Source organism: Onychostruthus taczanowskii, unplaced genomic scaffold (assembly GCF_017590055.1).
Source record: "Onychostruthus taczanowskii isolate IOZ18803 unplaced genomic scaffold, ASM1759005v1 scaffold5, whole genome shotgun sequence".
Taxonomy (NCBI): domain Eukaryota; kingdom Metazoa; phylum Chordata; class Aves; order Passeriformes; family Passeridae; genus Onychostruthus; species Onychostruthus taczanowskii.
This window is the reverse complement of record NW_024502568.1, coordinates 1,898,743-1,920,370: the sequence shown is the minus strand read 5'-3', so window position 1 is coordinate 1,920,370 and position 21,628 is coordinate 1,898,743. Positions and strand designations below refer to the sequence as shown.

The following is a 21,628-nucleotide window of genomic DNA, read 5'->3' as shown; positions in this document are numbered from 1 at the left end:
AAGAAATCAGTGGAACTCTTCGTACATTAAGATCCTCCACAAATATTATTCCCTTCCCTACCATGGCTTTCAATTTCTTTCTTTTCATCACATTTGGCAGCTTGTGGACAAAGTGTCAGTCACCTCTCAGTAATCAGGCAAACATCAACTTTTTACTTCATTTTACTGCAGTCAATAAGTAAAATGCACCCAAATCTTCTTTCTGTGTTACAAGAGTGAAATGCAATTGCACAGTGTGCCTATTATTAATTTTCATCAATTGGTCAATATTATTAAAAGCAAGCTATTTTTTTCAGATTTTGACCCTAAGTTACTTTCAGAGACACTCAGGTACAAAAGCAAGATCCACCGATTCATCCACCTCTGATGCAGAAGGGAGGGAAGTTCTGTAAAGAACAGAAGCAAGCTGGGCAAACACAATAACAAGAACAGTCACTTAAAAATACACAAGGTTTGTCATTAAGCTATGCCCTTTTTCAGAAGAAAGCAGTGCAGTATTTCTTCCCCTCTCCCTCAAAGAGGAACATCCTCTTTACATTTCAGAAAGGCCTTGCTATACTCACTCTTCTGCTAACAGAAAGAGCAGAGTAAGTTTTAGAAGCTCAGACGATACACAGCAGACAGCAGTAATCAAATGTTCATAGCAACGCTACTAGTCCATTTCCCTACAAAACAGGCCACTAATGTTCTGATTTGATTTTGTCAGTGCTCTTCCTGAGGGTCAGACACCAATCTTTGGAATACACTGTCCTTTAGGAACAGACTTAATTAATTTCATATTCGTGTCTGAGCCTACACAAGATCTGTATCTGGGAGCATAGCAATCTGACTCTATTGTAGGGGGTCTGCCTTTAGGGGAAACTCAGATAATACGGTATCAAAGTAATCTGATTTTCTTTCTTCCTCTTAAACCTGTTTCTACATATTTAAGATTCTGCCACAAGTTCCCTGTGTCTGCTGTTACCATATGCCCTTCCTCTTCCATGGTTCATGGAGAGATGCTAGCTCAAAGCCAGCCGTGTAATAGAACGTTCTGATACTTTCCGAGGCACCAAGAGGGAAGATACAGAAGGCACATTAAAATGACTCCCAGTCTAGGCCTGAATCATGAGCAGATGGCTGACATTTCCCTCCCACACCTTCTCCTTCTACGTCAAGGAGTAGCAGTGAGTAACGAGCCCCCGCACCCCAGGCGTCCCCTGCTTGGTGACCCCTCTCTCCGCCCAAGTGAGTAGGAGCTAAAGCACTAAAACAAAAAGGCAGAGATGCACTGGCATCTGCATGATTGGAACAGGAAAGTAAAAGCACGAGAAAAATCTTCCAAGGAGGGAAAAGGACTCACACAGAGCCCATTGTTAAACCAGGGGAAGTGAGGTAGTTTCTGTAAGAACTCCACAGCATGTACCACTAAACTGAGATGCATTTCCCCAAGCCAGCAGAAGGCTGGTATATGAAGGGAGTAAAAGTCATGTGGGAAAGGACATGATAACTAAGAGCTAAAGGGCAAGATCCTCCAGAATGTGCTCTTAAATGAATGATGCAAAGCCAAAATGTTCTAGTCACACTTCTGGACCTAAATGCCTACAAACAGTGTAAAGCTCCACTAGCATATCTAAGAAAAGTGGAGAATCTCACACCTAGGGCACAAAATCAAGTGTTAAGCTAATGAAAAATTCACTTCTCCATTATGATTATATTCCGTTCCAAGTTTCCTTTGAGAATTTAAAAGCCCCTTTTTGCAAGCATTGCTGAAATTTAGGAAAACAGGTTTTACAATCCTAAGGCTTGTGAAGTTCAGCCCTACATAAAGGAAACTCATGATGGATAGGCATATGTACAACATTGCCAGTCCCTCAGCAATATTCATCTTACCTCCTGGGAACAACTGTCCTTTGGTCCTAAAGTACTGGTACCAAAATGTATTTGCTTATTTATCATGACACATGAGAATTTTCTGCTATGGTGTCCAATTTTTAATTCCTAAGACTTCAAGATTTTACAGCTTTTATCATCCTTGTTCAGCTTTCTTGGTTCTTTGAAAATGTCATTCCAAAAATTATCAGCACATTAAAGGCATTCTAGCTTTTTGTACTTAGTTAAGGATCAGTAAATCTAAAGATGTTGTATATAATCTCATCTCACCACAACTTGTTTATTTCATGCTCACTACATGGTATTCAAAAACTAAAGCTCTAATAGAACTCAGAAACTTTGAGATCTAAGAATTTCAATCTAATTGTAAATTTGAGGCAGGAAAACCTCAATGGAAGAATTTCTCATAGAGCCTGGAGTATGAAGACAGGAGGAAGCAGTTTGAGAGACAATCTTCTATAGCAAGGCCTGTTTGTTGTGATGAGTTAATACCCTAGAAGCATTAAGGATGTGTTTTCCATGGACCTTCAAGAAGAAGTGTGCTGGTTTGGTCTGGGGTAGAGGCTGGTCTGATTTCAATGGGGTTGTTTTGGATTTGTGCTGCACACAGGGCTGATAATAGAGATGTTGTTGTCATTGCTGAGCAGGGCTCACACAGAGCCAAGGCCTTTTCCTGCTGCCTCACTGGAGAGGAGGCTCCCAATGGAGTAAAAATTTATCACCTAAAGGGATCCTGCTTCAGTTAACAACACTGGCTGTTTAGGTGACCACAGAACGTAAAAGGCAAAAGAAACTCAAATTGTCATCTGCACCAAAGACAATAAAGAGAACAAACCTTTAAGAAGAGGGGAAGAAATTCTAGCAGCCTTCTCTGTTGCTCCTCTGGGATGAGAAAGGGAGCCACTTGTTCATATTCTACAAACTGTTTGCCCAGGGTCTCCCACAGGAGGGAATGGCTCTGGGGCAGCTCATCCTTGCTGTGTGCAGGCTGCTCCAGCACTTCTTCTGTGTCTCCATCATCAGGGCTCTGCTCCTGCTGTTCTGCTTTGCCAGGTGACTCCTCCAGCTGCCACAGCAGTTCAGCTGCTTTGTCCATGCTGAGATGAGACCAGATAAATGTATTGTGTTATTTACACCTCTTACCAGTCAACTCTCCAAAGAAATTAGACACTGACAGTTTTAACTGTTGGTATTAGAGTTTAGAGACATGGAAACATTCTCAGTCACTGACTCTTTTCCAATTTTAATGGCAAATCAACCTGCTCCTGGACAAGAACTTTACTACCCTGCAACTGCTTGAACAAGCTCTCTTCCATGAGATGTATGCGTGTGCTGTATGCAACTCATCTGGGCTTTGGCTAAACAAACCAGTAAACCACACAGCAAATCTGGATTCCAGCCCCAGCTTTGCCACTGAGGCAAATCTTCTCCCTTATACCTCAGCCACCCCAACTGTAAAACAAGTTAGAACTGTTACTATCAGCAGATCTTCAACAGAAGAGCACTAGCTAAGAGCCAGGTTGCACATTTTATTGAGTATGGATGCTAAATCTAGTTGCACACCACTGAAACACTCCCCACCTAAAGTGGGGCTGAAGCCCATCTGGAATAGCAGCTGTGTGGAAAAGCCAAAGATTCCTCACAGAGCTGTTCTGGCCCCAAGAGGCAGCAACATTTAGCTCTTTTTGTGGCAGATGTACAGCTCTGTACAATAGGTATTTTCACAACAATGCTGCTTGGTTTGGTGATTCTGTAAACTAAAGCGGATATGCCACAATGAAGGAGCATGGTGCTTCTGGCACTCTCATTTTCATCAAAAATAAAATGTGATTTCAATTTCATCTTACACTACACATTGAGGAATCCTTCTGGTACCCTTATCTCAACTCCAAGTCTTCTCATCTACTTTACAGCGATGTTTTCATCCATAGTGTTCTGGGGGGTCACTCAGCCCTACTTCTTTGCCACAGCCTCTGTGAGCTCACCCTGCTCTGCTGAGCCTATATCATGACAACATTTATAACAACAGAGATCAGGCTTCTCCAGTTTCCATCAAAGTCATCCATAAGCTTACTGGAGTCTAGGTCATTGTCTGACTACTCCTGAGACTATGACAGGGCAAATTATGAGAGTGTGGGTGGGCAGATAGGAGTTATCACCAAGATGAATATAGCTCACTTTGCTTACCAAATATATCATTTTTTAAGAGCTCAAAAAGAGTCTTTAACAAATCACTACCTCTCAAAGAAAAACACTAATCTACCTTAATTTCTGGGAAATAGGTTCTTTCTCTACACTGTCTCTTTGATTGCCATTCCACCATTTCAATAAAAATGCCAAAGAAGCAAATGCAACTAAAATTCTGAGTCAGATCTGCACTACCAACACATACATATATGAAAATAAATTTTAAAAGACATTATTATGAGCCTGGCTTAGAATTATAAGCCAACATTAAAACAGCACTTGGGATTTTCTTCCTTCTTTCATCCCTCAGTTACACAGCTAGCTTACTGCTTGCATTTTGCCCACTCCATGCCAGATGAACCAGTTTCACTTCCACACTCCTGCGGTAGCGCTGTACTGCAGAAATGAAGGGCAGGGCATTTATCTTGTCACTGTGCACCATTACTGTGCACCACACCACCTGCAGCAGGATGATGGTCCCAGCAGACACCTCTGCCTAGATGCAAATGCTGGTCCTCCACACTACACCACAGGCTAACTTATGTTATCACACCCTATACTCTCTCCTTTGCTAGGAGATGGAGGCCTATATAACGTTGCTCAGTCCCCAAGGAACAGTCAGTCCAGAACTTCCTATCTCCACAACATTTTGTGTTTTGCTGCTGTTGTTTTCCTTAATTATCTCTATTAAGACAACGAGCCCTATGAGAAGAAAAAGTGTGGTGACTGCACAGAGTAAACAGGAAGACTCTGTTCCTCATGACTGTGTGGGAGCTACATTTGTCATATGTTATACTTAACTCTGGTGTGGGATTTTGACCCACTTGAGTCATCCTGAAGCTGTTAAGTGTGCTGGTTGAGAAAGCCTGAGTGCTGTTCTAGCAGTGAGCATAGTTCAGTATTGTTTTCAGTGAAGGTCAACCTGTATCCCAAATAGCAAAGCCATTCTCTTCCTCAAGAAGATCACTCACCCTGGAAGCTACTCTGCTAAGCCTAAATCAATGTTTACAAGTAACTCACTCCAGTGCTTACATTCACCATGGTCTCCTGCACAGAGAACCCAAAAGTGCTTCACAGAGAGACTCTATAAAGGGTGAAATTTAGTTATGGAGAGGTGAAATGAAGTGCTTCCACTGGCCCCAAAAGAAGGTCAGTGACTGATGAGTCAGCTCCTGAGCTGCACTGCATGGCCCTGGAAATGTGGTTACCAATTTTCTCCTTCTATTTATACTTGACTGAGAAGGCCTTTCTTGTTGGTGGCACGGTCAAAGCAAGCAGGGATAGCCTCCCAAAGTGTTCATTCTGTGAATCCATGTAATGAAAGAGTTCATCCCAGCTCCACAGAAACTCTTACAACCAGTTACTCACAAGCAACTTCCTTAGTGAAAATCAACATGTACATTTAAAGTGTAAACACTTTAATCTCCTGAAATATATGAAAGCAAAATGAAGACTATGATATTCCTTGGTATTTATTCCAGCCATCTAGACTACAAAAACCATATCAGACTAAATATCAGTACTCCAGTATTAGTCTGTTGACTCTACTGGCATGATATGCTTTAAATATTATTACTACTAGAAGCCTTTTCTTGCATCTACAATTTGATTAGGACTTTTAAATCTTTTCAATTTTCTATTCATCTGGGAGTACAATTACTCTTCAAGTCCAACCGCAAAATCACATAGTTCATCATTCAAATATCTTTGGTATTAAGGATAAGTTAGATAATTTGAAAAGGTCTTATATGTTGTCTCTTGTACACTCCACCACATGTTCTGATCCTCACTGTAAGTTAATAGCATATTTCAGTTTTGATAAGTTTTTTCTTTGATTCTTGATTGTTTGATAAGATACTTTTTGATAAGTATCACAATGATATAAAAAGTAAATTCTAAATAATAAATATTTTAAAAAATAGAAAAGTGAAGACTAAGCAAATAAACCTGATAATATCATTCAGAATGCAGTGTCAGGTTACAGAGAGAAAATGGAACTTAATAATGTATTTTCCCTTTTTTTCTAAATAAAGATAGTGTGAAATCACACAGCAATGTGGCTAAATCTTTCCAGACTGAAAAGACAGAAGGGAAGAAAGGCCTGACCAAAACTGGCAGAAGGACCAGCAGAATACTGTTACTAACAGCTTACTAGTGGAACAAACATGATTTTTTAAATTACATTTTATTTATATTTATCTGTGATTATCCCCTTCAGCAGTTCATGGAAGGATCCCATTCAAGTAAAAAATACCAATTTGCACCAAGACCAAAAGAGAATCAAGTCTCATACCAAAATTCAGGCTAAAATTGGTCCCCTTTGTACAGTAAGTATCTTTAAAAAATGTTAGTTGCCATGTACATGGCAATCTTTAATCTCCAAAAGTACATGAACACAAAAATAAAGACTACAATTGACCTCCTTATTTACTTCAACTGTTCAGACACCAAGAGATATACTAGACAAAATATCAGACCCCTAGTTCTAGGACTATCAGGTTTAAATATTCCTTCTCTAATATACTTTTCTTGACTATTAAATCCCAGGATTCTATGGACTATCAGAAACACACAGCTCAGATCATCCCAAAAATCCAGTGTGATACTCTTTCATACTCCCTTTCATTGGCAGCCAAGATCACTCTTGAATGAACACAATTATGACGGTTAATAATTGTAAATGCTAAAAACAGGAATTCCACTACTTCCTAAGGAAAACTGTCTTTGCACTGCAGTTTAGGGTGAACTTTGACTGAAACTTTCACTAACTGAAAGTAATCCTGTCATAATATACCATTTGCAAACAATACTGCAGTCTGTTCTATCTGCTTTCACAGACAATCTTGTGACATACCTGGGCTCCTAGACTTGGTAGCTCCTACTGCAGCAAATAATCATATCCAGAGAAATGAGTGTTGCTGCTTCTGCCCTTCTAGGCACGTTGGTGTATGCAATAGCTCCCACTCTGCTCTTTAAACTTTCCACTGTGAATCACCTGATTAGCTGCTGCACTTGTTTCCTGGGGAAAGCAGAAGTGAAAAGCAAATGAGCCACAGCTCAGGAGCCATCAAGCTCCCAGAGCAATTTAGAACAGCTCAGCTAACACACAAACCTGGAAGGCACAGCATTCTTCTCCCTGCATCAAGAGTAACCAGGTGTTTCCCCCTCTGTACCATATTCACAAGGGAGAAAGGGAGTGGGATTTGTTTCACTTTGGTTTTAAGTTTAAGGCTTACAAAACTACTACAGGAATACAGCACCACAAAGCTCATGCTCTCTGTGCAACAATCTACGGCCAAAGTCAGGCAACTATTGTAGTCCTTCCTCAAATGCTGCACCCTTAAAATAAATACATTTGAATGGCAAGGGGAACTCTGTGTCCCTGACCTCTACACTGAAATGGTCAAGGCACCTACTCAGATGAAGAGGCAAACAAGCACTATAAACTCACTGACAACATAAATGAACCCTGATTAGATAGGGGCTTGGGGGAAGACTACTTCTTGGTTGTCTAGTTGCTTTTTTGTTCTCCCTAATAACACATCTGAAAGGCTTTATAATTTTTTTTAAGGGGAGATAGAATTTAAAGATTTTTACACAGGAAATTCAAGTGTTTCCAACTGCTTCTCCCAGAAATTTTATGGTGACGTTGAAAACCAACAGGATGATGAACTTACAGTGACTGAAACCTGAGGGGACTCCACCTTAGTTGGTTAAAGCCACCTGTTTTCTGTTAACATCTGCTTTGTTCAAATGCTTGAAAAAGCATTCAGAAGGAAAACTAACTTTCTCTTCCAATTAAACTGCAACTTCGCTGCTAATCCAGGCTGAAGACTTCTTGTAAATCATAAGGCAGGATAACAATTGCCTGTACTCCACAGGGATCTCTCTTGACGCAGTGCTGTTCTAGCACAGAGGACAGTCCTCATCTCTTATGAGAATGTCTTGTATTGGAATACAGGCATCAGCAAAATCATGGGTTTAGTCCATCCTTTGCACATTATACCAGGATTTAAGCAGAACTGTAGCTTTGCTGCAAACAGAAATATATCTCAGATCCCAAGGAAAACACTGCACCAGTCTATACAAACAGTAGCCTCTAAACTGGCCAGGTTTTGGGAAGCATTAGCTAAACTAAGTATAATTTACAGACTGTTTCCAAGAAGATACAAGGTCACCCAGAGCTATGCACACTCAGGGCAGCTCCAGTGAATGTTGCATTTGGCCACTTCAATGAGCCCCAGAGCCACTCACAGCCCTGTGCTGCACCATGGGGCTCTGGCAGCTCTCAGCACAGCCTGAGCAAGATCCTGCAGCCCGTGAAGCTCTGTGCCAGCACATCTGCTGCTGTCCTGCTGTAGGCCATTCACATACCAGCTGATCCACTTCCAGCTGCAGTCTAGCCCAACCCATGCTGCTGAGATGAATGGCAGAAGCAGAGGTCCAGAAGAGAATATTAATACCAATCCAGAGAGAACATCACTGTCTTAGACTTCCTAACTCAGAACCAAGCCTAAGTGTGCTCCATTTCCACCCTTTTACTGCCACTTTAAAAGCACAGGTCATTTGCAGCAGCCCCACCATGCTGTTTGATCAGAGAGGTTCATTTCCCAGGGATCTTCCCAATCCAGTGGTACTTCCTTACAAGATGATGTCAGCACTCTAGCAGACACACAGTTGTTAGGAGAGTCACAGCAGAGGAAGTACCATTTCTCTTTTTCATACCTCACTAACTGTTGATGGGCCTGAAAGTCCAGTTTCAACACGCCCACCCTCTTACTCTCTGCTTCACTGGAGCAAAACAGATGTAACCAAATTATCTGTAGTAAAAATAACTCAAGGGGTAAAGACAAACATACAGTTCACATAGTAAGAAACCATGCCACAACACCCTTTATCAGCCTGGGTTGTTTATACCAAAAACCCCTTTGTAATGTTCCTCTACCTACAAAAAAGGGGAAAAAATCCTTCTTTGTCCTCTTCTCTATAGTCTCAGGGAACAACAACAAAGAAAGACACGTCTCCCACATGCATTTGCATCTATGTCAGGGCACTCAGTTCAAAGGAACCTTCACTCTGAGGCATCTAGAAAGGGCACTAAATCTCCTGGTCCCAGGAGCAGCTCTACCAACAGCAGCTGGAAACTGCCATCTGGTAGGGCAGATGTGATGTAGGTCATCCATGGCCCAGTGGAGATGGGGACCTGTCTGAGCCAGACCTACAGCTGGCTTTCTGAGAGAAAGATCCAGAGATAACTGCAGCTACTAGACCCACCTACCTCACAGCATCCTATACATTCCCTCATGTTGCTTCTTGTCAAACTTCTCTCTTCTTTGCCTCTCCAATCTCCACACACAAGTGGAAAAACAAGATTCAAGCCTTTACATCTGCTATACCAGCCACACCAATTTATCTTATTGGTTCACAATGCCAAGGATCATAGTACTTCTTCATCCTGAGGCTGTAGGTCAGCTAATGCAGATTTCCCCAAAAACACAACTTGCAGTATGTTTCAGTTGTATTACATTCACCAAATGGCTGACTGGCTACAGCAAAAGCAGGCACATCCTCTGCCTACTGCTGTGCCCTTGCCTTGGCTTGAGGACTCATAGTTCAGCCCAACTGCAAACCCAAATGGGATGGGGCTTTGCTGAAAGCCTGTGTTTCTCCCTTCAGCAGGTTTTCCCCCTTATAGACATAAAAAATAAAATTCAGCTGAATTTGCTGAGACAATAAATTTTTGTGCTGCACATTTGTAACTTCAAATCTAGAGAAAAAAGCTAGCTAAACATGTGTTCTTTTCAACATTTCAGTGTCCAAAAGTTGAATTAGTTGCTGGCTTTTCCCCACTCTTTGCCTTTTTTGCTAAAATCCATCATCTTTTCTTGATAAAAAGAAAGTTGATTTAAAAATGTTCTTAGAATGATTATTCTTTTCTTTAGGGAAGCGGCTGTGTTTCATTTTCCTCCCTTCTTTTCAGAGGCAGAACGGAAGCTGACAGAGAAACCACAGAGAAAGGCAACGCAGAAATTTAAACCATCTGCTTAACCATCATTTCACTCATTATTTTTCTCATCAAACCTTGAAATATGCAATGAAGGAGGCATTCGGCTCCTTCAGCACATCCTCCCAAAGAAGCAAAAGCAGCAGGCACAGAGAAGCTGCAGGGCTGTGGGTCTGAGCAGCTCAGCTCCTCTCCTCAGGCGCAGGGAGGCGTGGGGCAGCACGTGTACAGAGGCCACCCCACCGCTTTGGCTGCCTCTGCTCTGGAGGTCAAAGCCCTGGGGAGGTGGAAGGAAAAGACAGCTCCTGTTTGTGCTGCCAGGCAGCTCCAGCTGAGCCAGGGCCCTCCCCACCCAGCCCTTGGGCAGCACCACACCCCGAGGGAAGGTGCCGTGTGTGGGGGCACAGCCACACCGTGCAGACTGCCAGGCAACTCCCCTGTTTGTGCACCTGCACAGGTGACTACCTGCAGCTTTAAATTAAATGGAGCCCATGGAGCTTTAAATTAAGTGGAGCTTAAATTAAATGGAGCTGAGGAAACCATGAGAGGTGGCTGGTGAAGACATACAGTGCATCCACAAGGAGAGTATTTCCTGTCTGCCAGCATCCTTTGCTCCTGAGCGCACTCAGCCTTTGTCAGGAGCCCCATACATCCCACACATGGCACCATGGCTGTGGCTTTAAAAGGACAGGGCAGTTTGCAGCCCTGGGCCTGCAGTCCAGCTCCTAATTGTCTCAGGAAAGTGATCCATTTCCTTTGCCCGTGTTTCCAGCTGAGCAATGTCAGGAGCCCTGCAGCTGGTCCTCTGTGCCCCTGTCACCCAGCCAGCACCTTTCATCAGCAGTAGCCATGTCGTGTAGTAAGGATAATTTGTCACTTGAATTTTGCTATTTCAGAATGTTTCATTGGAAACAAATTCCCTCCATCAACACAAATCTGTTAATCAAAATGAATTTTTCCAATGTTTTTGTTTAAACAGGAACCAACAGAAGTATATCCAATGCTCTGCATCTTATGTGTTGGACTGCAATAGTGATTTTTAGTCTTTCATAATCTGTGCAATCCTGAGGCAGTTTCCTGCAAACCATTATGCAGCACATGTAAATCAGCTGCTTGATAGCTTCACCCTTTGGTCATTTTTTGGTCACAGTTAAAATTAGTCAGGGGGACTCACTAGATGATATAACTGCAGAAGTACACTGAATAATTTTAGGCTACAATTTTTTAAAATTCTGTGCATAAATAAATCTCAAACTTATTCCAGAGTCAGTAAAATAACATCAACTTCTAAAAAGACAAGAAAAAAGAAGCCTCATTTAAAAATGGGTATGTAACAAAAGTGAAAGCATTTTTATTTGAAATTGTCAGACCCAAACAGAACTGAATAAATAGAATATTTTTTCCCCAGAAGGAAAAAAGTATCAAAAAGTAAGTTCCTCTAGGAAGCTGTTATTTTGATTAAATGTCATCTACTAGAAAAGTTTGTACAGGAAAATTTTAAGGCAGCTTTACTGAACACATGATCTCCGCACTAGAACCCATGTCAGTCTAATGAGATGGAGGAAGTTGAAAGGCTGGTGCAAAAAATTTAATTGGCATAGCAATGGCATGCCCCTCCTGTACCTCAGATTAGTTCTCCACTACAGGACACACAGGAATTCATTGTTTTCTTACCAACTCAAAAGTTGTTGAATTAAACTATCATGATACAGAAGTTCTGTAGGATTTTTAAAAAATATTTACAAAGCAAAGTTAGACTTTAAGACAGAGTGCTTATCAGACAGAAAATAGCACTCATAAACAACTGCAGATAAAAACACAAGATGTAATTAAAAAAACCACATTGAGCAAGAGCTGCTTTTCTTGGAAGATTTATTCTTATGTTTTTCTTGGAAGATTTACTCTTATTCTCTTTGCAAAAGGATCATCAAAATCTCTGCAGACAACATCACTTTCTTAAGTTTCATAAATGGGTCCTAGTTCCTGTTTTACACCCCTTTTGCTTTCTGCAAGGATGTTTTGTAGCTTGCACAGCCTACTGCAATACTCATCATCATCTTAGAGGAAATAGGGAGCCTGAAGTTCAGGCTAAAAAAATTGAACAAGATCCTTCAAACACAAGTGTGAGAGCAGACATTTTTCCACTCTGATATGTTCCCTACTAACTACTATTTTTGTTTTTTTTGGTTGGTTGGTTTGGCTTTTTGGGGTTTTTTTTTTTTTTGGGTCTCCCAAGTCTACTGGGAGACCCAAAAAACTTGTTGTGACCTTGTTCTTCAATAAGCTGTGCTCCCCAAGTCTACTGGTAAACTTGTTGTGACCTTGTTCTTCAATAAGCTGTGCTCCCAGAGAGACTCTGCACATATCCAGGAAGGCTGCTTTCCCACAGCATACCTGCTCAGGTGCCTGCAAGTGCCTCATAAGCCAGGTTTAATAAACTGTCACACCCTATTCCTGCAAGTGCCTCATAAGGTGCCTGCAAGTGCCTCATAAGCCAGGTTTAATAAACTGTCACACCCTATTCATGGATAAGCCTGGTTTTGCTATAGATATTCTCCCAGCACTGTGAACTAGACTCACATATCCTCCCTTTTCTTAAATTCTTTATTTATAGAACCAATACTCCAATTGCATTTGTTTTGCCATGTCACACAAAATTCTGGACAAGAGGAATGGGGATGAAAATAGTGGTTTTGCTATCTGGTGTGGTCTGATTTAAAAAAAAAAAAATCTTGAAGGTGAATTACTTCCCTGGGGATTGTTGCTTTTAGGGTGTTCAAACAACCCTGTTCTAGGCTGGAAAATAATAAGAAAAAAATCTCCTTAATCTCTACTTAATTTATAGCTAGATTCTACATCAGTGTTTGCTTTTGTGCTAGGAACTGGACCAATAAGTGTACACAAAATTGCTGCCGCTCATCAGAGAGGTGGTTTTCGTCCCGAAATTAAACCTGAGCACTGAACAAGTAGAAAATACTTTGTTAAGGAGGCAAATTAGAGCAACAAGGAACTAGTCATTGGCTGTGTGTTCATTTGGAGCTCAGAGCATTCAGCAGAACTTGAAAGCAGAGCTGTCACAGCAGAGGTAGCTACCACATGCAGCAAAGGAGGAACTGGTAAAAGAATGCAGTCCTCACCTTGCTGCGGGGCTCACCACAAGAGGGAAGCGCAAGAGGCTCCTCAGCAGCTCCGTGTCACACAGGAGTCCCTTTTGCTGCCATCTGTGCCGCTGCAGGGCTGCAGAGCAGTGCTCAGATCTGACAAACCAGAGAATTCCTCCTGCAAGGCTGCACGTTAGGATGCCAGCCCAGACACAGGCTCTCGAGGATCCCTCAAGAACCGCCTGGCTGTAAGCAGGGAAATGTGAATGGCAGGCTTCACATGGAGGTCCACAAAGGCTTATTCATAACAAGAGTTGCTAAGCTGTCTGAAAAACAGACAGCAGTCATAAGGTGAAACTTAAATAATCGTTTTGTATCTCAGTACCTCAGTCACAACACAGATGCCTCTAACTTGAAGGAAGCAGAAACATACCCTGTCAAAGTCTGGGACCTGTATGCATTCAGAATGGAACCTGAGAGGTTTGCCCCCTTCATCCAAATAACTAGCAACAAACTAGTACCAGAGCCTGTGCTCAGAACTATGACAGAGCTACTAAAAAGAAAATAAAAGAAAAAAAAAAGACAAAAAAGTCAAAATCAGACACATGGTTTGTACTTTATTTGGCACGAGTGGAAGAATAGCTCAGAAGGGGGATCCATCTTAAAAGAGATCTGAAATGCACAGATGACAAGTGTATGACTAAACCTTAGTAAGGTAGGCCAGGCTCTGGTGGCATTTTTATTTCTGTTTCATGTCTTAAATTTTTTCATTTCCAATAAACTTTTATTTTCTACTTTTATTTCTTTTTTTCTCAAATGAGATGAGAATAAAGATGAAATATTCAGACAGGCAGCCATTGCCCAATACAGGCATTCCTGCCAGATATATTCAGAGTTCTCCGCTTTCCACAGCCAAATTTTGCCCATATGGATCTTAAATAGGAAACCGTACCTTACAGCCTTTTAGCCTCTGTCTGAGCTGCCGAGAGCATTACTTGCTTTGTGGTTCTCAGCAGTAACATGGGCAGTCTTCATTCCGAGCATCCTTTGTGCTGGCACCATCCTCCCTGAGCGTCACGAGGTGGCAGCACAACAGAAGGGCTTGCAAGGGCTGCTCTTGCATCAGCAGACATAACCTCACAGACCTGCAAGCACACAGTTCACTTTCATCTTAGGGTTGCAGCTCCCATTTCTTTTCCTGAGACCGTCTTGAAAAAGGAGACAGTAGAGTGCCGCAGCACAAAATAAAAACTCACCTGCCTGTTTACATGTTTTCAGCTATTTCAGCATTTATAGGATTACATTTTCACACTCCCACCAGCCTCTGGAATGGACAGGTTTTAGCTGGGCACCCAGCAGAGAAGCCACTTAGAAAACAGTGGTGTACTTTGACCTTCTCCCTTTAGGGACACAGCTTATAAAGGTGTCAGCATGTAGCAGAGCAGATAAAAGATTGTGGATGAAAAATGAAACTCTGGGGGAAGAAAATTACCTTTAAATTTTGTCAGCATTGGCAAAAGAAAAAAACATAAGGATATTTAGTTTAACAGATGGTTTTTGATGCTTTCAAAATGAAACTTTGTTTTGTTTTGGAAAGTTATTTTTCCCTTGAACAAAAATATTAGTAAGGCTAGATAAAGGATAACAAACAAGAATATACTGAGACAATTATATTGGCAGGGAGTTCAGGTGGGTGATTTTTAAAGGGCTATTTGGTTGCTTTTAAACAAAACAAAAATCATTAATTATTTGGTTCTCTCTGAAAACCAGTGATATAGAACTTTTCAGTATCTTATTTTTTCCAAGTTGAAATTCCCTGCAGGAACACAGGCTTAGGAATCTTGTTAAGGATTTAGAACCATGGGATTTTTTATTTTTTGGTCCTACATATTTCTGACTTATCAAATGCAGTATCTCTATGCAGACTCATTATACTGCAGCTATGAGTGGACAACATCCACAGCAGGGCATATCGGAGAAGACATTTGTAAAAATAAACAGGCTGGATGGTCCAAATGAGTCTGCTCCACATATGAATATTGGGGTAGGCAAAGGGAAGAAGCATTTGTCTTCTTGCAGGAAACTGGTTTCCTTGTAAACAAGATGCTGCTTACCAAACTAAGACAATCTTTAATGGGACAATATCTGCTCTAAAATGAATGATGCTTTAAAATACTATGATTCCTAAATTTTATTCATCCATAGAGAAGTTGAAAATATTTTTTTAAATAATGCCACATTTTTTCCATAACATTGTGATCAAATAAATATTCATGGGAACATATTTTCAGATAACACTTATACATAATAAGTAATATTTCTTATTCTTCTATACACCTTGAAAAGCTTATCAGAGAAATTTTCAGTTTTACAGACTCCATTTCACAGGCTGGAAACAGTAATATTAAGAATTTAAATGACATACCCAGCCAGTGGCAGAGCCACAAATAGTACCTGGGCCTCCAAACCCCAAGTCTGGAAGTCATTAACGACTCTATTTTAATTTCATTATGTTCTTATTCCCTGCTTAAAATAATTTGAAACAGAAGAAAAATGGGTCAGTGTTAAAATAACGACACATTTGAAATTTTTAGCTCCCTCCATTTTTCACCTAGCCTCCAGTTTTCACCCTAGTTTCATTTTGAATCAGATCTGCCTAAATGACTGTATTTTTCCCTGAGGCAGCAGGAGTACATACATTCCTGAGGATGCCAGTTTCAGTCCAAGGTGTCTAAAATATGCATGCACTGCTCTTTGATTCCTGCCACTAAGAGAAAAAAAAAGTAACATTCATTCTGCGAAGATAGCATTCAAGTTTTAAATAACGCATTTCTTTATCTCCTCTCCCAGCCAAGGACCTCATTTCTTTCAGGCCCATAGGTGACAGATGGGATAAGCAATTGCCCAGGTTCCTGAGTTTTATGCAGCTGATTCATGAGGTCCTGCAGCTCCTTGTCAAAGGATATATCACTGTCACTGTTCTCAAAGGTGCAGGGAAGGTCTGGAGAGGTGCACAAAAACAGATTAACAAGTGAGAAATCCATGATGTTTCCAGGCTTTCACATCCTACCTGTCTCAGGAATATCAAAGAAACTCAACCTGGCAAATTTTGATAGGTGGTTGGAGCAGACTGCATAACTGTGTAGGTAGCACAACTGGAATCAGAGATGTGAGCACAACACAGTTAAATGGGACTTGGTTGTATTGAGAAACTTCATTTTGAAGTTTGTAATGTTTTGCTTACATAATGCAAAATCCAAATAATGTGAACTACTCCAATAAATTCTGATCCAGCAGGTCAGTTAAGCATATATTTCAATGTTAAGTTTGTGAGCACTCTTTCACAATTTACATTTAACTTTCAAATACTTTTCTTTATTAGAACCAGGAAATTAAGTTCAGAAAGATCAGAATACATTTGACAGAATTTCTGTGAGAAGAATCACCCATTTAAAAGAGGCAATGATGAAGGGAAGATCTTCAACTGTGATTTCCCTGATTTGACAGCAGTAGCAGCCCTCTTAGATCTGTGATGATCTGAAGGTGATAGTGGGGCAAGGGCTAGAGAGAAAAGTAGCATTTTGTTAGATCAAAACATATAGCAGCAGAAAACAGGCTTTAAGACAGACTCAGAAAAATGTTGACAGGAGGGACCTCTGGAGGTTACTTAGTCCAGCCTTTTGCTCGGAACAGAAGCAGCACCAAAACCAGACTAATCTAATAATCTTAAAAAACTCTTTAGGCTGACATCTGCCCTGCTCTGCAGATATCTGTCCCAGTACTGCATCATCACCTTCCTGGTCAAAATGATATTCTGGACTCCAGTCTGAGTTTCTAAGGTCCAAACTTGGGGGCATTGCTTTTTGTGTTTCAGCATCTGTATTACCAGGTGTTTGATTTTGTGCTCTGAAAATGCCCTTTAACTTCTTGTGGGTTGATATTAGATTCCCCCACTAGCCTTTTTGCCAGCTAAGGAAGTCTGTCTCCCCTAATTCTTCCTTGTAGGAGAGGTGCCCTATTCCTCAATAGTCTGAGTCCTTATTCAGACATGAAACACTTAAAACCAAATATCATTTGAGAAAAATTTATTTCTGTGTACCTTAATTGTGTTAACTCTATTTTATCTGGCTGTAAGACACAAGTTGCAATGTCATTGTCATTGTATTTCAGATTAGAAAATATCAACTAGATCGTGTATAGAGCAGAACCAAATAATTCAAAGTCTCTGATCTGCCCTGATGTGTCCCCAGAAGATCTTGCAATGCATAAGAGATTTCTCTCTGCCTCATTAATAAAGCTATCATCTAGACACAAAATTAAGATGGGCACTGGTTGTCCATCCAACTAATATCCAGTCTATATTTATTTCTTTTTCCTGTGAAAAGCAAATGCAATGCAATACTTAGAGCCATCCTGTCTCAGTATCCTTATGTTCACCTTCATTGCCAAAGGAAACTCTGCTTGCAGACATGTTCAGGAATATGGCAACAGCAGGAGTTTCTAGTACTAAAGGGGACATATGATTTCTGATCCTGGTATAATAACGATAATACCACAAAGGCAAAACAGAAAAAAAAAATTAAAAACTAGGAGCATACTTTGTCTCCCTGATTATGCAATCTAGAATATCTGGATTTATAAGACACCTACTGCTCTTAAGAAAGTTCTTGCATTCCTAATCTAAGTCTTGCTTTCCTGTAATATATGAAGGTACATCACAAAACACATTTGGAGGTCTTTATCAGATCATTCAGAATTGTCTATCCTTTTTTTTTGCCACCTGTTCAATTGCACTGCCTAATAGCTTCTCAAAAGCAGAAAATTTCTGTCAGAGGTTTCTCTTCTCCTTAGAATTGTGCACCTTGACATGGTCAGAGATCACTGCTTATACCAGAATCAGAAAGGGCACATCAATTTCTCTGATGTTTGTCAAGTATAAACAACAAAAAAAGAGAAAGAAATCCAAGCCATGGTTCTTTAATCTACTATGAAAATTAACATACAATTCTCAAGGTGTTTTTGCAGGCCACTTATGTAAAATATCTAATTTTCTTACTTACAGGGCACTCTTTTGGATAAATTTTGATTACATTCAGGTATTTCCAATAGTAGTAGGTGAGATCTTACAGGGGTATAGGTACATTTGGTATATGTTCACCACTGCAGAGGAGAAAAAAAATTAAAGTGTGCCAGGAATATCCTGCAGGGTAATTTCTTATCCCACTGAACTCCAAGGCAGCTGTATTATAGGCTTCTCTACAGCTACAGCTGCTTTCTAGAGAGTCACTCTTACACCCTGCAATCAAAGATTAATTACTTCTGACCTATTTGTGGAACATGACTATATGGGAAGGAACATTGAGTGTAAAAGAATAATAAAGACACCCAGAAATTCCCTAGTTTCACTCTGAAAAACATTAAAAATTATTCTTGTTCAGTGCCCCCCTTAGCTCTTGTTCCTGAATGTAGTTCTGTAAGATCAGAGTTCTGTCCTTTCCTGCCAGCCCTGATGTGTTGGGCACATTCCCTGCCTCCTGCAGTAACCATCACCCCTGGGAAGCCCAATATGTTATTAGGCTTATGCATTTTCTTACTTTTCAGCCAAACCCAAAGAAATTGTTCCAGTCTTTGTCCCTTGGCATTAGATAATCCCCAAACTAAAGTTTTTCCTGAATCACCTTTTTTTCCTCAAAGTTACCTTTGAGCTTCCAGTTGTTACCAGAGCCGCTCTAGAACACCTACACAGCTTTTTCCATTCTGCAGCATCAGTTTACATGACACTAGAGAGGCCATCTCCAAAGAAGAACAGTAAAATTCTCACTTCATGGCTTGAGTGTTTCTTGCTATAAGTCCTAAGACTGCCAGTAAAATCACTGGTTACTGGAAGCTGAAAGACCAGTAGCCTTTTTCACCTGGAAAACCAGCTGACATCATCAGCATCAAGAGGTTTCAAGTGGTGATCATTTAGCCTGTAAGCAAGGGCTATACCAAATTGAAATTCCTTCTGGTCATTAGATACTTGAAAAGTTGTTAATTTATGCACAATCTTCTTCAGCAGAATTCCACAGTTCCTGAATACATAACCATTCAAACTTACCTTGCAGAAGAAATGTTGCTGCACTTATTGATCTCAAAATACACACCGTGGTCTTGCTTTGTTTCTCTGGACCCTTTTCCATTAATTCCATTTCATAACATATTAGAACAGATTGCAATTTTGGTTACAGTCTAAATAAACTGGATCTGAGATTCAGTGGGGCCAAAGTCCAGAGTGATTTGATCTTGGGCGTTGATCCAAGTGCATCATGCTGATGAGCAAAGAAAATGTTATCAGTCAGCTAGTTACAACAAGTCCTTGGCCTGCAGATGGAAGCAGAAGATGAGGAGGAGGAAAAAAGGATATACCGTGCGCTAATTGGTAGGTGACAGCATGCTGTGTGTGCAGCCTGGGGAAACAGAGATCCATTCAATCTGCCTCACAACAGCTCCAGCAACTCCACTGGCCCACGCACTCTTCCGTCTCAAGCACCCGCCGTGTTTCATAGCCTCCAGTCGTCAGCCTTGGCGCCAACACATGAATCATATCTTCTGTGAGGGTCCCCACTGCAGGAACTCATTATCTATCATCCTCTGCAGTTAGATAGCACTTGCCAATCCCAGATCTCAGAATGCTGCATTAATATGGACATGATCTGGGATTTAATATCTTGCTTGGAGCCATGGGAAATAAGCTGTCATTAAGACAAGAGACGCCATCTCCTCACTCTCCTAAAGCTTTCTAATCCCTAGGTCACATCATCTGCCTTCATTTTGTGTGCTTAACCATCAATGGGGAACACTTGTGACAGACAGAAGAGTTCTTCCACATTCCAAAAAGGCAGCAGATAATTAATGACCACATTTATTTTTAGATTCACATAAGAGTCACATAGTAGCACTTCTCCAGTATGTGGTTAGTCAAGTGATTTCTGTTTTCTAGCCTACTAGGTGCTTAGTGCTCTACAATAGACTTTCATTCTGGATTTAACCAAGCAGAGGGATATAATCATGAGAGCAGTGGTTTGCAACAATTTTGGTATCCCAAGTCATCAGGGATGCCCCTCTCAACATAAATCAGTCATAAAAAGTCCTATTGCCTACAGCTTAGCAGCTTCCTTAGTCACTCTGAGGAGCCTGCTAAATGGGACAACCCTTAGAGCCCAGCTCTGGGATAGAATAAACAGCAAATCCCCTTTTCTCCCTGAGGATAACAGAGGAAGAGCACAGCAGGCAGGCCATAGCAACCATAGTACTTGAATGAAGTAAGGAGAAAAGATTTAGAAATGGCCAGGTTCAATCAGAACATGAGCACAACTAAAATATTTATGACAATGAAGAAGCAGATCTAGGGTCAAGATAAGAAAACACCCCACAGCTCTAAGAGTGAGAATTACATAGAATAAAGATTACCAATACCAGACACAATCTTCTAATTACTACGTAGATCCATAGCATTGAAGGAGATGTAAGGTCTAGCTGAAGAAACAGTCTCTAATCATAACCCAAATTCATGAAAACATCACTACAGACACACTGAAGGCTAATGTTCCTACTAGATAGTTTAGCTGGATATGAAGCCCAAGTGTGGGCTTAAATAGAGGTCCTGGACCTGTGGGCAGAGGGTGTGGATGGTGACAATGCCAGGTGTGTTAGGGCCATTAAGGCTATTAATGTACTTGAGGACCACAACACAGGTTTCTCCCCTGTTTGCAGAGTGTGTTTGCATGTGAGAACATCTCTGCTGCTGGGATGGAAAGGAGCTGTTAAACTCACACAGGAGAATTAAGGTAAATACAAACCATTGAGGTAGCTTGTCCCAATTATGTTCCTCAGTTTAAGTTTCCAGTACAGAAGTTTTAGGAGTTAAACATTCCCATAGTGTCTGGTTCCTTCTAGAAACTTGTGCTACCTTTCTACTGCATCTACTCTTAGTATTTCTATAAGGAACAATTTCTCTAAATTTTCAGACCAAAGCATTGCAGCTAATGTAGAACCACTTGCTGGAGGTGGTTGTTTGGTTGTGTTTTACTTTGTTTTTTTCTCTGAGATGGCTTGTTTTAATTTGGTTTGTTTTTCTTTCCTTGGCAAGCAGTTTACTTCCCTCGAATAATGTCAGATAATTTTAGACCTAAACGTCAGATCAGTATTTAAATGGGGGAGAAAAACCCAACCCCCTCCCCCCTGCCCTTTCCTAGTTTTTAAAAAATCATTTAAGTTATGTTTATGCTTTAAAATGGCTTTAAGAAGAGCCGAAAATGTTTAAGTCAAAGCAAAACAGGTCAAATTGAACGTTTCTCTTTCCACTGAGTATTTTTTATTTAACAAGAAAAACTTAGAAGTTAGCATTTAGTGTTGAACTTGGCTTGAATGTTTTAATTTTACTCATAAACATGATAATTATTTATATAGCTCACATTATATAATA

The 21,628-nt window shown here is 40.7% G+C and overlaps 1 protein-coding gene across 2 annotated transcripts in view; it reads right to left on the bottom strand.

Moving 5' to 3' along the window:
• The window catches only part of WDFY4 (WDFY family member 4), a 111,042-nt gene extending 108,074 nt beyond the window's left edge, over positions 1-2,968 (bottom strand). For both annotated transcript variants that reach the window (XM_041415488.1, XM_041415487.1), the window contains exon 1: positions 2,708-2,968. In XM_041415488.1, the coding sequence (XP_041271422.1) occupies positions 2,708-2,968 (261 nt within the window). The remainder of the gene's footprint in view (positions 1-2,707) is intronic.
• Positions 2,969-21,628: the final 18,660 nt, after the last annotated feature.